This window comes from Eschrichtius robustus, chromosome 2, assembly GCF_028021215.1.
Source record: "Eschrichtius robustus isolate mEscRob2 chromosome 2, mEscRob2.pri, whole genome shotgun sequence".
Taxonomy (NCBI): domain Eukaryota; kingdom Metazoa; phylum Chordata; class Mammalia; order Artiodactyla; family Eschrichtiidae; genus Eschrichtius; species Eschrichtius robustus.
Window position 1 is genome coordinate 160,793,302 of NC_090825.1, and position 14,551 is coordinate 160,807,852.

At 57.1% G+C, this 14,551-nt stretch overlaps 1 protein-coding gene across 1 annotated transcript; it reads left to right on the forward strand.

The window, feature by feature from the left end:
- The first annotated feature begins 3,700 nt into the window (after window positions 1–3,700).
- On the forward strand, window positions 3,701–13,652 carry MGAT4B (alpha-1,3-mannosyl-glycoprotein 4-beta-N-acetylglucosaminyltransferase B). Its single transcript, XM_068536514.1, has 15 exons — window positions 3,701–3,966; window positions 9,059–9,244; window positions 9,330–9,470; window positions 9,558–9,691; window positions 10,091–10,137; window positions 10,459–10,572; window positions 10,801–10,876; window positions 11,005–11,119; window positions 11,485–11,615; window positions 11,791–11,898; window positions 12,019–12,212; window positions 12,631–12,709; window positions 12,792–12,879; window positions 12,959–13,071; window positions 13,177–13,652. Exons 1-15 carry the CDS (start codon window positions 3,870–3,872, stop codon window positions 13,198–13,200), a joined length of 1,647 nt encoding a protein of 548 aa, XP_068392615.1. The 5' UTR covers window positions 3,701–3,869; the 3' UTR covers window positions 13,201–13,652.
- The last annotated feature ends 899 nt before the right edge of the window (window positions 13,653–14,551 follow it).

The following is a 14,551-nucleotide window of genomic DNA, read 5'->3' on the forward strand; positions in this document are numbered from 1 at the left end:
ACCCCAAAGTTAGCTGGAGGTCAAAAGAACTTTAATTAGAATTTGATATTTGGGAAGTCTGTCAAAAATTTCAAAAAGTTTTTTTTGGCTATGCTGCACGGCTTGTGGGATCTTACTTCCCCAACCAGGGATTGAACCCGTGCCCCCTGCAGTGGAAGCATGCAGCCCTAACCACTGGACCATCAAGGAATTCCCTCAAAAAGCTTTAAAACACCTGGTCAGATAGGATCATAGGTCGTTGTGAAACAATACTTACTCCTTGAGCTAAGGTGAAAAAAGGATTTCAAAAGTAAATACAGGGACTTATTTCACCATTGGTGGCGCAGTGGTTGAGAATCCTCCTGCCAACGTAGGGGGCATGGGTTCGAGCCCTGGTCCAGGAAGATCCCACATGCCGCGGAGCAACTAAGCCTGTGAGCCACAACTACTGAGCCTGCGATCTAGAGCCCACGAGCCACAACTACTGAGCCCACGCACCACAACTACGGAGCCCACGCACCTAGAGACCGTGCTCCGCAACAAGAGAAGCCACTGCAATGAGAAGCCTGCGCACAGCAACCAAGAGTAGCCCCCTGCTCACCGCAACTAGAGATAACCCGTGTGCAGCAATGAAGACCCAATGCAGCCAAAAATAAATAAATAAATAAATGTATTTTTTAAAAAAAGTAAATACAGACCACTTAAAGGCACCGAAACTCACACAATCTTTTATCAAAAGCAGAATTCCAGGAAAACTGTTCTCTTATGAGAGAAACTAAATCCAGTCCTGCATCAGCCTACTCTTAATAAAATCCATTTACCTAGTCAAATTTAATCCAACCTTAGAAAATCTTGACCATACACAAAACTCTTTTTTCCCAGTGTTCCTTTTCCACAAACCTTTTGCAACTTCCTGTAGTCATATTATTTTGTCCCTTATTCTTTTCCCATTCAGAAACAACCAGCTCTAGGACAAAATCACCCTTTTCTTTTAACAAAGTATATTTCCATTCCTCATACCTTCTTTTACTGAAAACGCACATCCTACTTTCCTTAAGCAACCATGAACTGTCTTTACATTAGCATTCCCTGATTGGAATATCCCATAACCTCTAGAAACATGCAACTTCCCAAAGCACTATTTTTTTGCTCAGTGTGGTATGTGGTACAAGACATGTGTTTAATAAAGCCAGACATCTTTAGTTTCCCCCTCATAAGAAGACAAAAGTTGTAAAGTTGTAAATTTAGATCTGTTTAGCAATTAATGTGCCAATAGTTCATCTTATTTGAAATGGCCTGGATACTCAATGAATTCCTATCATTTAACTTAATATTGCTTCAAGTTACCAAAATGTGGAGAAACTATTTTAGATGGATATTTCCAAAACATAATTATTCCTATAGAGTTTACCAAAAAGCTCTTACCTCAGTAACATTTACTTAAAAATGTAACCATATCAGGTTATTTTCCCTGTTGACAAATTTTATAACAGAAACAATATGCATTTATTGACTTCCAGTAACCCTAGGAACAATGAAAATATTATATTATCCTTAATGTCGATGACTCTAAAGACAGGTCTGTATTAATTAAGCCCACAACCTTAAACTAGCTCTAATACCAGATATTAATTTAATATTGAATATTTCCCAGATCACATGAACGTGGAATGTATTCTGGCGAGTTTTATATTTCTGAGAATGTATATACGCGCTCAGTTTCCTTTAGGCCAATTAAATACAGCTCATTTACAAGTTAATTTTTACATAAAGAGAGCCAGACCCAGAGATCTCATAGCTTTCCCACTTGAATTTAAAAAGGTCTCTTTTTTTTCCTCAGTCTGGGGGACTACAGATGGATCAGATAGTTCCTGAGTGCCCAGGCAGACTAGTTACATTGCAAAGGCAGAGAAGAGAAATGCAAGCTCCTCTCTTTTTTATTCTTTTTAAAATCCCACTAAGTAACCCAAGGCTGGAGTCTCAGGCAATGTGAGCTGTGTTTGTATTTCAAGGCTTAAGTGCTCCACAGGGCCCACAATTTCAGCAGAGACTTGCAGGAGCGGTTGGACAGACAAAACTACATAAGACAAAGATCCTTTTACTCGACATGTACGACCGACAAAAACTTGACACAAACAAGAACTTTTCAGGATAAAGGGGAAGGGAGTGCAGGTGTAAGGATCAAGGGAGAGGTAAAGGGAGGAGAGAAAGACTAAAAAAAAAGAGACAGCAGGAAAATAAAGGTGAGAATACTGGGACAATAGGACTTCCAGCCACTCCAAGATATGAATTTGAATTCTATCACTGCCATAAATCTCCCATCAGGGAGAGCCCACTGGACCAAGGTCTGCACGGTGTGAGGCAAGCCTCTCCCACCTCTGCTTGTCACCCATTGCCGGCCAGAGGGAGCATGGTCTCACTTGCTGAGAGGAGTGATACTGTAGCTGCCCAATATCCACTCTCTACAAAGGATAAGACAGAGGAGTAGGAAAGGACAGAGAAAGAAGAAGTAGAGAGATATCAGCAGAGGGAAAGGGACAAACGGGAGGGGGAATGCGTTGCATGAATGAAGGTACTGAGGCCCCCAGGGGCCAGAAAGGCAGACTTACCAAATGTGGTGACGAGGTGAGGTTCAGGCGATCTCTTGTCACCCACGGGGAAGCTGCTTTCAGTGGTCCCAGAGGTGCCCAGATCCTCTCCCGGGAAGAGGGAGAGGTCCCATGTTGGGCGCCATAAATCTGTTACTGGTCAGGGTTCTTGACCTTCCTTAATCAATGGAAACTGATAAGAGGCCAGACAAGAAATTTGGGCAAGGCTTTACTGGGGCCCCTGCTGCACCAGGAGGGCAGCGAAGAAAACAAGTTAACAGGTTCCCTTGCTCGCTCCCGGGTGGGGCAAGCTGGTTCCTTACACGGGGTGAGGTAAGGGGTGTGTCTGGGGGTCGGGCAGGAGGGGTGGCTTAGGTGGTCTGCCCACCCCTTTGGTGGTGTTGAGTGCAGGGGGCATGTGCGGTACCCTGTTTTTGCTCCCGGCTCTTCAGAAGTGGCAGTCAGGTTTTTGGTCTTTTTCTATCTTGCTGTTCAGAATATGCCCCAACTGCCCAAGCACACAGTACTTTTTAGTCCCTTGTAGTTTCTTTATCTTTTGTTGGTGGAGGAGATGTTTGTCCAGGTGCAGCAAAGTGTTCCAGGTCCCAGGTCCCAGCTTGTCTCACCTTTATTTGCCTAGACTTCTCAGACCTGGGGCAGGGACCTGAGGGTCCTCAAGTTAATGCGATTGAGGTCCAGATCTGGGTTGCGAGAGTTCACAACGAAAATGTTACTGAGAAGGGGTTGGGGGACCCCCTCACACGGCCTCCACCACAGAGGACGCGAACTCGCGAAGGCCCCAGCTTTGACCTACCTGAGGCCGGTGCCCAGGGCCGTGAAGTCCGGGACGCATGAGCCCACGCGGGGGCCGCTGTCCGGAGGCAGGAGGGCGGGATCCCGGGCGTTGGTCCCCCACCCCGCCCCCTCGTGGTGCTGGTGGCGGCAGCGGATGATGCGGCTCCTTTAAATCCCGGCCGCCCCGCCCTTCGCAGCCGACTCCGCGGCGGCCCGGGATCCAGGCCGGGCCGCGGCTCTCGCCGCCCAGCCTAGCCCAGCCTGGCCCGGCCCAAGCGCCGAGCCTAGGCGGTCCACTCCCCGCGACCCAGAGGAGCCGTCAGCGCGGCGCCCGGCCCAGTCACCAGCCCGGCAGGCCCGCCCGCATCCCTGCCCGGCCCCGGGCTCCCAGCCCCTCCCCGCCCCGGGGCCGGGGCCCCTGCAGCCTCCAGGTCCCCGCGCCCCGGCCCCGGCCCCCCCGGGCCATGCGGCCTCGGCCCCGCCGGCGCCCACCGCGCACCTGAGGAGATGAGGCTCCGCAATGGCGCCTTCCTGACGCTGCTGCTCTTCTGCCTGTGCGCCTTCCTCTCGCTCTCCTGGTACGCGGCGCTCAGCGGCCAGAAAGGTGAGCCCCTCCCCCGCCGTCGCCCGCCCCGCGCCCCCTCCCACACCTGGGCGCCGGCGGCCGGAACGGGGTCCGGGGCAGCTGCCGCGGAAGGCGGCCGGAAGCCGACGCGGGCGCCCCTTCCCCGCCCGGGCGGTGCGAGAGGACGCCCCTCCCATCCTCGCTCCCACTTGTTTGCTGCTGGAATAACGAAATTCTCCTCTGGCCTGGGCTGGGCCGCGCCGGTGAGCGGGAGTCGGGTGCCCCATGTGCGGTCAGGACCGGCCTCCGTGAGTACAGTTCTGCCCGTGTTAGGGCGGGTCGCTCCCTCTAGTGAGCTGGGGACCTCAGAGTTCTCAGAGAGGGACAGAGACACAAGGTCACAGAGGTGGCTGTGCCATAGGGTCCCCAAGGTACCGGCTCCAGGCACCTGGGTGCACCGATCCTGAGACAGGAGTGAGGAGGCAGCCAGACATCCAGGCAGTACCATCACTTCACACCACCTCTCCACCCCAAGCCCACTGTGGGTGCGGCTCCCTGGGGCCTCCACAGCCCTCCTCCAGGACATCTGGCCCCAGGACTCCTCCACAGGGATGTGGGTGCTGCGGAAGCCTTCCTGTGGCTACTGGCCTGGGGGGGTGGGGGGGTGCATGGAGGGCCTCATGAGCAGCCCACCCAGCCCTGGCTGCCCGTTAACTTATTTTGTGTGGTCTCACCTGAAGTTTGGTTAAGCTGGCCAGTCCACCATCATGGCTCTCTGCATCTGGCCAGCACACTTAGGACTGAGGGGGCAGGCCCCAGCACTGGCTGGAGTTGCCCTGTGTTGGTTGGGATGGCTGGGGCTGAGTGGGGCCTTGGTTGAGGGTTGAAGGCTGAGGAGGCGCTCGCAGGCCCTTGTCCACCCAGCCTTTAGCACAGGAGGCACCGGGAAAAGCTGCTTCCTTCCTGCCGTCTGGCTTTCCTGCAGGAGGCCTAAGCAGGATCAGGCTGAGGCCAACTGACCCTCTGCCTCCCTCCCACCTCCTGCTTCCCTGTTCCCCAGCAGAGGCTGTGGGAGAAGCTGGAGCCTTTCTGACCCTCCAAGTCCCAGTGTCCCAGCCTGGCTCCTGCCCGCCCAGCTCAGCCCAGCCCTGTTTGGGTGAAGGCCTGGGCTGCCCTAGGGGCTCCAGAGGGCCTGAGGGGAGACCCCCTAGGACTTGGTACATGGAGGGCATGGCTGGGGCAGAGTTCTCCGTAGGTGGGGTGTGTCACCTGGGGGAGGGCATTTTGGACCCTTGGGAGAGTGGCCATGTAAGCAGCCTGGCATGGAGGCCAAGGTGGGGCCATATCTGATGGGCTGGGCACATTTGTTCAGCTGTGAGTGGAGCGATGACCCCTTGCACCCTGTCCTGGGCTAGGCCGCAGTTCCTGTGTGCCTCCTACGGCAGCCACTGGCCCTCAGCCAGGTGTCAGGAACTGCAGCACCAGCCTCCCACCAGGACACCTTCTCTGTGAGTCTGGCTGGCCACAGTGTCCAGGAGTGAGGGGGATACCCATGGCTCCATTTAGGGCCTTCTGTCCCTAAGTGGGGCATCCAGGAGGGCCTGGGGAGCAGGAGAGCACCCCTACTCAAAGAAATGTGGGGCTCAGATGCAGGGGTCCTTGTCCCTTGGGTTCGGCAGTCCAGAAGCCTGTGTGACATGTGACAAGAGGGTCACCTGGGCCTTCCCCGTCGAGGGCTGTTACTGTTTTGGGGGTCCCAGTAGGGTCTTGTCTTTGGAAGCTTGAAGAGAAGACTGAGTCTGGGCTCTTATATGAACCTTTCTCATTCTTATATTCAGACGACTGTATTAAGCCCATGGGGAAACCAGACTAAGTCTGAGGCCAGACTGGACCTTGGCTTCCAGCTTGCAGTGAGTAGGAGGCTCAGGAGAGGGCTGGCCCAGGCACCGATGCTTAGAGGAAAGGCAGAGGAAGCCAAATCTGTAGGGAAGGGAAGAGGTGGGCAGGAAGCCAGAGAGGAAGGGAAAGCAGGAGCAGGTGGCATCCTGGAAGCCAAGGGCCAGGAAGGACACATAGGCCTTGGCAAGACGGACCCTAGATACGGGGTTTCAGGCCCACTTTCATATCCAGCCTTGACGAAATTTGTGCAGCATCTCCACTAATGCTCAAACTGTAGCCCTCAGCCAAGCACCTGCTGAAGGTCCCCAGGGAAGACAGCAGACCCTCCAGGGGGGTGGCCTCAGCCACACAGCCCTCCCCAATGTCTAGGCTGTCCCATCTCCTGGATTTCAGCAATGATGGATGCCTGTCTTGACCACTGGGAGGGTGGGTGCAAGTCCTGGAGAGGAGGTGAACACCTGCACCCTCTCCATGCCCCTGCCCTACTGCAGGATTTTTTTAAAAATATTTATTGATTGATTTGGCTGCTCCAGGTCTTAGTTGCCACACGCGGGATCTTCGTTGCCGCATGTGTGATCTTCCTTGCCACGTGCAGGATCTTTTAGTTGAGGCATGCGAAGTCTTAGTTGCGGCATTTGGGATCTAGTTCCCTGACCAGGGATTGAACCTGGGCCCCCTGCATTGGGAGCTCAGAGTCTTAGCCACTGGACCGCGAGGGAAGTCCCCTCACCGCAGGTTAACAGCACACCTTTGCTGGGCCTGGAACCTGCCTGTGCCCCTCTGAGCCTGTTTCCCCTTCCCTAAGTACAGAGCACAAGGTATGTGTCCCAGCCTGGCTCTTGAATCTGTTTCTTTAACAAAGAGGGAACCAAAGGGAAGACTGTGATCCATGGGCTTCAGGTATCCTGATTACTCTGCCTTCTGGTGGAGGAAGGGGTGGGAAAGCCTCTAGTAGTGTGACCACAGCTGCCCCCAGGACTTGGGCAGAAGAAGGCTCCTAGGAAGGGAGGCCAGGGTAGGAAGCAGGCTGTGCCCAGGCCTTGGTGGTCAGGGTGATTCAGGTCAGCAGGGCCCACCGCTGCCACTGGCCTGTCCCCCTGGGGCAGGCTAAGGTTGGACAGAGCTCAGCGTACTTAAAGATCAGAGAAGGCTACGGGTTTGGGGTCGGGGGGCGGACAGGGGCAGCAACAGCAGTCAGAGGGGGATGAGGTCTCCTTACCCTCCCTCCACTTCACAGAGGGCCCCACTGCAGGGAGCTGCCTTGGGTGTAGCCAGTAGCACAAGGGCTGCCCCTGCAAGACTCAGCAGCTCCACAGCACTGGGGTGGCATTGGGGAGGGCATCAGGGACAATAGGTGGGTGGGTAGGGACTCAGGCAGGAGGGAGGCCACCTGCCTGTGTAGGCAGCTCTGAACTCCCTCCTGCTGGGCCTCAGCACCTCCAGTCCCCCCTCCCTACTGGCAGCTGAGCAGGTGAGTGCTGGGGGTGGCCAGCTCCCTGTTCAAGGGGTCAGGTTTCCAGGGTAACCTGGCCTCAGAACCCAGAGCAGAACCTCAAAGATCTGGTAACCTGACTCCTGACTCCCTCCCCCAGCAGGGCTGTCCCTGAGCACAGAAGCTTGAAGTGGCCTGGCCTTTGGCCCCTTGGGCAGGGTGTGGGAAGGGAGATCGGGCAAGCTGCTGACTCGGGAGTGCCTCATCAAGGATCTGCTTGGCTCCCCCGCTCCTCCCCCCACAGCCTTTCCGTCCTGCGTAGGGGCTTCCCCTCCCTCTTCCCCGGGATTTAGCACTTAAACCTCTGTCCCAGCTGCAGAAAGGGGGTGTCCTGAGATGACCGAACTTTGCCTTGGTGATGACCTTTGGTATACCCGATTGTGGGGAGGTGACACCATCCCAGGGCATTCTGGGGGCTGTGACCCCCCCCCCAAGGGATCAAGGAACATAAGAGTTGCCTGAGGGTGAGAGGGGAGATCTGGAAGGCAACTAGGCCTTGAAGGCTACATGGGTTTTCATCAGGCCCAGAAGAGAAAAGGGGATTCCAGTCAGAAGAGACAGCATGTGTGAAAGCATAGACATCAGACAAGGAAAAGGAGGTGTGTGTGATGGGAAATAAAGAGGGCAAAAGCCGGATTAGAAAAGGCCTTGAGAGTGCACAGCCTGGCAGGACCTGGCTGCCTCAGCAGCAGATAGCGATGTTGTTTGTCTCATTCTTGCTCTCTGGGCCCTCAGACCGGTGGGGCCAGGTACTTGGCACCCTGGAGATCCCTCCCCACTGTCAGGCAGCCCTACCTCTGTGCTGCTTCTGGCCCATGTGCACCCCTAGTGCCTGCACATGGGGCCCAGTTGGAGGTTCTGACACAGGCCCCCCTGGGGTGGCATGGTCTAGGCCTAGAACAGATCTCCAGAGAAGCAGGCTTCAGGGCACTTAGAGCTCTTGTCCCCTTTCTGCTCCTGACTTGCTGAAGGACCCCTGACTAGTTTCTCAACTTCATTTGCTCCTCTGAGCATTCGGGGCTGTAACTGCAGCAGTCCCCACCCACCCACCCCCACCGGACTGTGTGAGATTGCAAATCCAGAGCTGGTGCCTAGTGTAGAATGACAACCATGAGGACGGTGACGAATGGGTGCCTGGGGCACAGTCCTACTTGGAGGATACGGGGGAGAGTCTAGGGAGGTTTTCTGTCCCCATGGGGCCTTGGGGATGGGGCTGCCTGTGATCTCTGTGAAGGGGGATGGGAAGCAAAGTGCAGAGGCTGAAAGAAGGAACAGGGGAAGGTTGGCCTCAATGCTAAGAGCTCCTTGAGGAAGGTCTGGGTCATTGTGCCCTGGTTGGGACCTTGGGTGCCCTACTTCCTGGAAGGAGGAGATGCTGCAAGGAGAAGCAAGAGGGGGCTTTGGGAGGAGAGGGGAGGGGATGGAGAGGATTCAGTCTGAGCCTTTTCAGCCTCAGCTTAGTTTTGTCTCACCTGGGGCTGGAAGTGGTCCTGCAGCCCTCCCACTTCAGATGTCTCCTCAATGCAGAAAATAAAGGGAGAGCACTGGAGAGGGCTAATTCCCCCAGTGGAGGCTTTTCTTCCCCAAGTGTGAGTGTCACTGTGACTTCAGAGTGACCCTTATGTAACCCCATGTGGCTCACATGTGGCAGGCATATGAACAGATGTGTATGCTAACACTCAAGGGGCAGTACCTCAGCTCTAGGCTGCCCCCTGGTGACAGCCTGTGTACCACCCACAGGCGATGTGGTGGACGTGTACCAGCGGGAGTTTCTGGCGCTGCGTGACCGGTTGCATGCAGCTGAGCAGGAGAGCCTCAAGCGCTCCAAGGAGCTCAACCTGGTGCTGGACGAGATCAAGAGGGCCGTGTCGGAGAGACAAGCGCTGCGAGACGGAGACAGCAATCGCACCTGGGGCCGCCTAACCGGTGAGCGCAGGAGCGGGAAGTGGCAGGGGATGCGAGGCTGATGGCGGACCGCGTTGTCTGACCTGTCCCTTCCCGACCCACCCAGAGGATCCACGCCTGAAGCTGTGGAACGTCTCGCACAAGCACGTGCTGCACCTACCCACTGTCTTCCACCACCTGCCACACCTGCTAGCCAAGGAAAGCAGCCTGCAGCCCGCCGTGCGCGTGGGCCAGGGCCGCACCGGAGGTAGGGGCGGGGCCCGGGAGGGGCGAGTGGCGGGTGGTGGGACGATCCCCACGCAGTGCCCAGTACCGACCCTCCGCGTCCCTGCAGTGTCAGTGGTGATGGGCATCCCCAGCGTGCGGCGCGAGGTGCACTCGTACCTGACTGACACGCTGCACTCGCTCATCTCAGAGCTAAGCCCACAGGAGAAAGAGGACTCGGTCATCGTGGTGCTGATCGCTGAGGCAAGTGGGCTGGGGCACGGGTCGAGGGGACATTCAGAGGAAGACACACGGCACAAAATAACAAGGAGAATGAAAACAGCAACATTTCGGAGGAAAAAACTCTCAGAAGTTCAATCGTCAGTTTCACTCACAAACTTAACAGGATAAAAAGTTGAAAGACATTTTAGCACCCCCTCGTGGAGATGCCAGTTATAGTCTGTCCCACCCCTTGGACCGAAGTATGTAAAAGGGCTTTTTCTGAGGCACCTGTGGCCCCCAGGCCCAGCCTTACTTAGCCTTCAGGATGGTGGGCTCACTCCTTCCATGTGGGAGAGAAGGCTGTGTCCTTCCCCCAGCCCTTTCTTCTAGGCCATTTGGGCTGGCAGCCTGGCTCATGGAGGGCACTTGGTCTCCCCACAGACTGACCCACATTATACCTCGCTGGTGACGGAGAATATCAAGGCCTTGTGAGTACTGACAGCCCGACAAGGTTGGTGGAGGGACGACCCTTTGCGGGGTGTTGGGCAGACAGGTGCCGGCCGTGCCCCCCCCATCAAGATGCGCCATCCCTCTGTGGGAAAGGGTGCTTCCCCTCTGGGCTGAAAGGGGGTGGACATGTAGAGATGACCCAACCCCTCTGGAGCCTCAGTGCCTCAGTAGGATGGGTGTGGTGTCAGGGGATATCTGCCTGGTGGGTCTTAAGAAAAGGACAGGGTCTAGCTAGCTCAGCTCTGTCCCTGCTCCAGTCCCTGGAGGCTGCACACTCACTGGGCCTTCCTGTCCCCCAGGTTCCCTACAGAGATCCATTCTGGGCTCCTAGAGGTCATCTCCCCTTCTCCCCACTTCTACCCTGACTTCTCCCGCCTCCGAGAGTCCTTTGGGGACCCCAAGGAGAGAGTCAGGTACTAGCACTACCCACCTCCCTGTGCCCCCAGCAACCTGCCCACCTGTGCTAAGAACCTACTCTGTGGGTGTATGAGTCCTGGGCACTTCCCTGCAGTGCCTCCATTGTTCCATTGGAGGACCCCTGCATGGGGGGGGGGTCTCCTACCCACTCAGTGGCCTCTGTGGTAGCCACACTGGAGGTGGAGGGGGTCTGAGCTCTTGAGGCCCCTGCCCCTGGCCCACAGGTGGAGGACCAAACAGAACCTTGATTACTGCTTCCTCATGATGTATGCGCAGTCCAAAGGCATTTACTACGTGCAGGTGAGCACTGAGACCCTGCTCTGTCCCTTTTCCCCCTGGACCCTGGATGGGCCTGGGTGGCAAGCCCTGCCGTGCCCCTGTGCCCATCCTGAGTCCCGACCCCCTTCCACCTACCTACCACTGTGCAGCTGGAGGATGACATCATAGCCAAGCCCAACTACCTGAGCACCATGAAGAACTTCGCACTCCAGCAGCCCTCGGAGGACTGGATGATCCTGGAGTTCTCCCAGCTGGGCTTCATCGGTGTGCCACCCCCCCGCCCCGCCCCACTGACCTGACCAAAATATCTCCATCCAGCCCACTTCTGCCTCTGTCATCATCTCTCAGCCCCGCGCCCTGTTCCGAGCCCTAGTACCATGCAGTGTCGTGCTCTGAGCCTTTGCCTGGAGTGCCCGCTGCAGCCCCACCTGGCCTGTTCCTGCCTGCCCTCTGCATCAGGATGTTTGGGCTCACCATCCCATCTGCCCTCTTGTTACCTGCACCTGCCTGCAGCCAGCCAGAGGTTTTGCTGTGGGACCCTCCCCAGTGTCCCCCACAGGGATTAAGAGGAAGTAGGGCAGGGCAGAGCTGCCTACTCAGCACCCCTTTCCCTCCAATCCCACCCCCAGGGAAGATGTTCAAGTCACTGGACTTGAGCATCATTGTGGAGTTCATCCTCATGTTCTACCGGGACAAGCCCATCGACTGGCTCCTGGACCATATTCTGTGGGTGAAGGTCTGCAATCCTGAGAAGGATGCGGTGAGCAGAGCCTGCACAGAGGCGGGAGGGGGCGGTGGAGCAAGCAGCCTCCGGTAGGGACTGTGTCGGTGACCGTGCACCTGACAGGAGGAGACTGCGCTGCTGGCTGGAGGAGTTTCTGTCTTCAGAGGTAGAGTTGAGCTGAGCCCTAGCGTGTGTCACCCTCCCTCCACAGAAGCACTGTGACCGGCAGAAGGCCAACCTGCGGATCCGCTTCAAGCCATCCCTCTTCCAGCACGTGGGCACTCACTCCTCACTGGCGGGCAAGATCCAGAAACTGAAGGTGGGCAGTGCCACACTCAAGCCTGGTTGAGTACAGCAGAGCCTGGGCTGAGGTTGGGCACGGAGGTAGCAGGGCAAGTCCAGGGCCCACCCTAGCACCATTGTCCCTCCTCCACTGTAGGACAAGGACTTTGGGAAGCAGGCACTGCGGAAGGAGCATGTGAACCCGCCAGCGGAAGTGAGCACAAGCCTCAAGACATACCAGCACTTCACCCTGGAGAAGGCCTACCTGCGCGAGGATTTCTTCTGGGCCTTCACGCCCGCTGCAGGGGACTTCATCCGCTTCCGCTTCTTCCAGCCACTGCGACTGGAGCGGTCAGTGCCAGCGCCCACAGGTCCACCTTGGGGGAGGGGCAGGGTGGCTACCAGGGTAGAGGCCTCACCACGAATTTCTGGACCTGCAGATTTCCCTCTGTGACGCCCCGCAAATTACTTAACCTTATTAAGTTTTCTTATCTGAAAAGTGGGGCTCAGAACAGTAGCCAATTTGTAAAGACTAAGTCCAACAGTGCCCACAGGAGCTCAGTGACATTGCCCATCACCATTGTCCTTACAAGTAAGGCCCTGGTTGCCTTGCACAGTCCAACGGCTGCCCCAGGTGGTGCCCAGCCTCTCCCAGTACCTCAGGGCCCACCTACTGCACTCCTGGCCCAGGCCTGGCCTTTCTCTGCTGGGTAGTGTGCCTGGGCAGTACCCCACCCCTGCAGCAGCTCACAGGCCTGTCTGGCCACAGGTTCTTCTTCCGAAGTGGGAACATTGAGCACCCGGAGGACAAGCTCTTCAACACATCTGTGGAGGTGCTGCCCTTTGATGTGAGTGTACTAGCAGGTGGGTGTGCACTGAGGCCTGCCCCTTCCACAGCCACTGGCTTCAGCCCCTTGATTTTGCCCCCAGAACCCCCAGTCAGACAAGGAGGCCCTGCAGGAGGGCCGTTCAGCCACTCTCCAGTACCCTCGGAGCTCTGATGGCTACCTCCAGATCGGTGAGTGAGGGGCAGTCAAGTGGAGGTGAGAGGAGAGGCAGGAGTCTTGGGGCAACCTCTCATTGCTGCCCTCCCCCAGGCTCTTTCTACAAGGGTGTGGCACAGGGAGAAGTGGACCCAGCCTTTGGCCCCCTGGAAGCACTGCGCCTCTCCATCCAGACAGACTCGCCGGTGTGGGTCATTCTGAGTGAGGTGACATAGGGCAGGGCTGGGTGCAGGGAATGGGGAGCTGTACCAAATAGCTAGACCAGGGCTGCTCTCTGAGACCCCAGCTGACACTGAGCCCGGCTCTTCCAGATCTTCCTGAAAAAGGCTGACTAAGCCAAGGGCTTCTGAGGGTGCGTTTTGGCTGGCCCTGAAGCCCACGAGGCCTGGGATGTCGTCGCCGCTGCCCCCGGAGGGCCAGGCGCGGCCACCCCAGTCTGAGGGGTTCTGCCTGGCTCCCCACTCCACTGGCCTGGGGTGGCCGCTGGCCCGGAGGCCCCAGGAACTGGTGCTGCCCCGCCCGCCGGCCGCGGGGAAGAGGCAGGAGGCCCCCACACTGTGCCTGAGGCCGGTCCGCGCCGCCCGGAACCGTTCGCACCCTGGCCCCCTTGAGCCAGGCCTTTATAGAAGAGCCTTTTCCTGGGCGCCCACTGTCTCCGCGCGAACACTGGAATGCATATACTACTTTATGTGCTGTGTTTTTTATTCTTGGATACATTTGATTTTTTTCACGTTAAGTCCACATATACTTCTATAAGAGCGCTCCTTGTAATAAAGGGTTAATGAAGTGTGTGCCTCACAGGTGAGGGCTCCGAGCTCACAGCCGGGCGCCTAGCCGCCCAGCGATACCACCTGGCGCCCCCGCCCTCCGCGCAGTTCCGCAGGACCTCGTTCGCATTCTCTGGGAGGGTCCCGGCCGCCGGGTCGGTAACTCGCTGATGGAGCTGGTGCGGAATCTGCGTCCACGCCCCCAAACCGCCCCCACTTCCGTGATAACCCTCCTCGGAGCGCGCCCCCTAGCGCCCATCATCCCTCCCCAAGTGCCTGCAGCCGCCTCTCACCAAAGACATCCCCCCACCTCCTCGTCCCACTCCTTCGTGGGTCTCAGCCCCGCCTTTTCCACCGTCTCCAAGGCCCTGCTCCTGTCCCCAGTCTGTGACTCATTTTAGGTCTCCCATCCAACTCAGGGCCTTTCCTTTTGCCCTGCTTTGAAAGCTCCTCTCCTCTGCCTGCTCAGCTAAAAGTCACCATTTTAGGGACTCTTCCCGGCCAGCAGGCCTTCCCCGGATCTGGTCCCCCGAGACACTAGGACGTTTACTGGACAGCGCCTATTAAAACTACATTGATTACGTTCATCGTCGTTCTCTGCGGGCCGCAACAGGTTGCCCTGAACACTGCACTGTTCTAGATGCCGGTAACCGAGTACCGACCAAAAAAAAGTCCCTCGTGTTGGCTGTGAAGTCCAGGGTATGAGGAATAGGGCGGCTGAGGGTCAGTGGAGAGGCAGGCCTCATAGGAGGGGGACAGGCGAGGAGAGCGCTGACCGCAGGGAGGAGAAGCCGTGGGGTGAGCCCCAGCGGGAAAGGATGTGTGACTAACAGCGTCTGGGAGCAGGGCGGGAGAGGACCGGACCCAGGGCCCGATCGAGCCCCTGCCCAGGAGAGGCCTCTTTCCTTCCGCAGCCCCG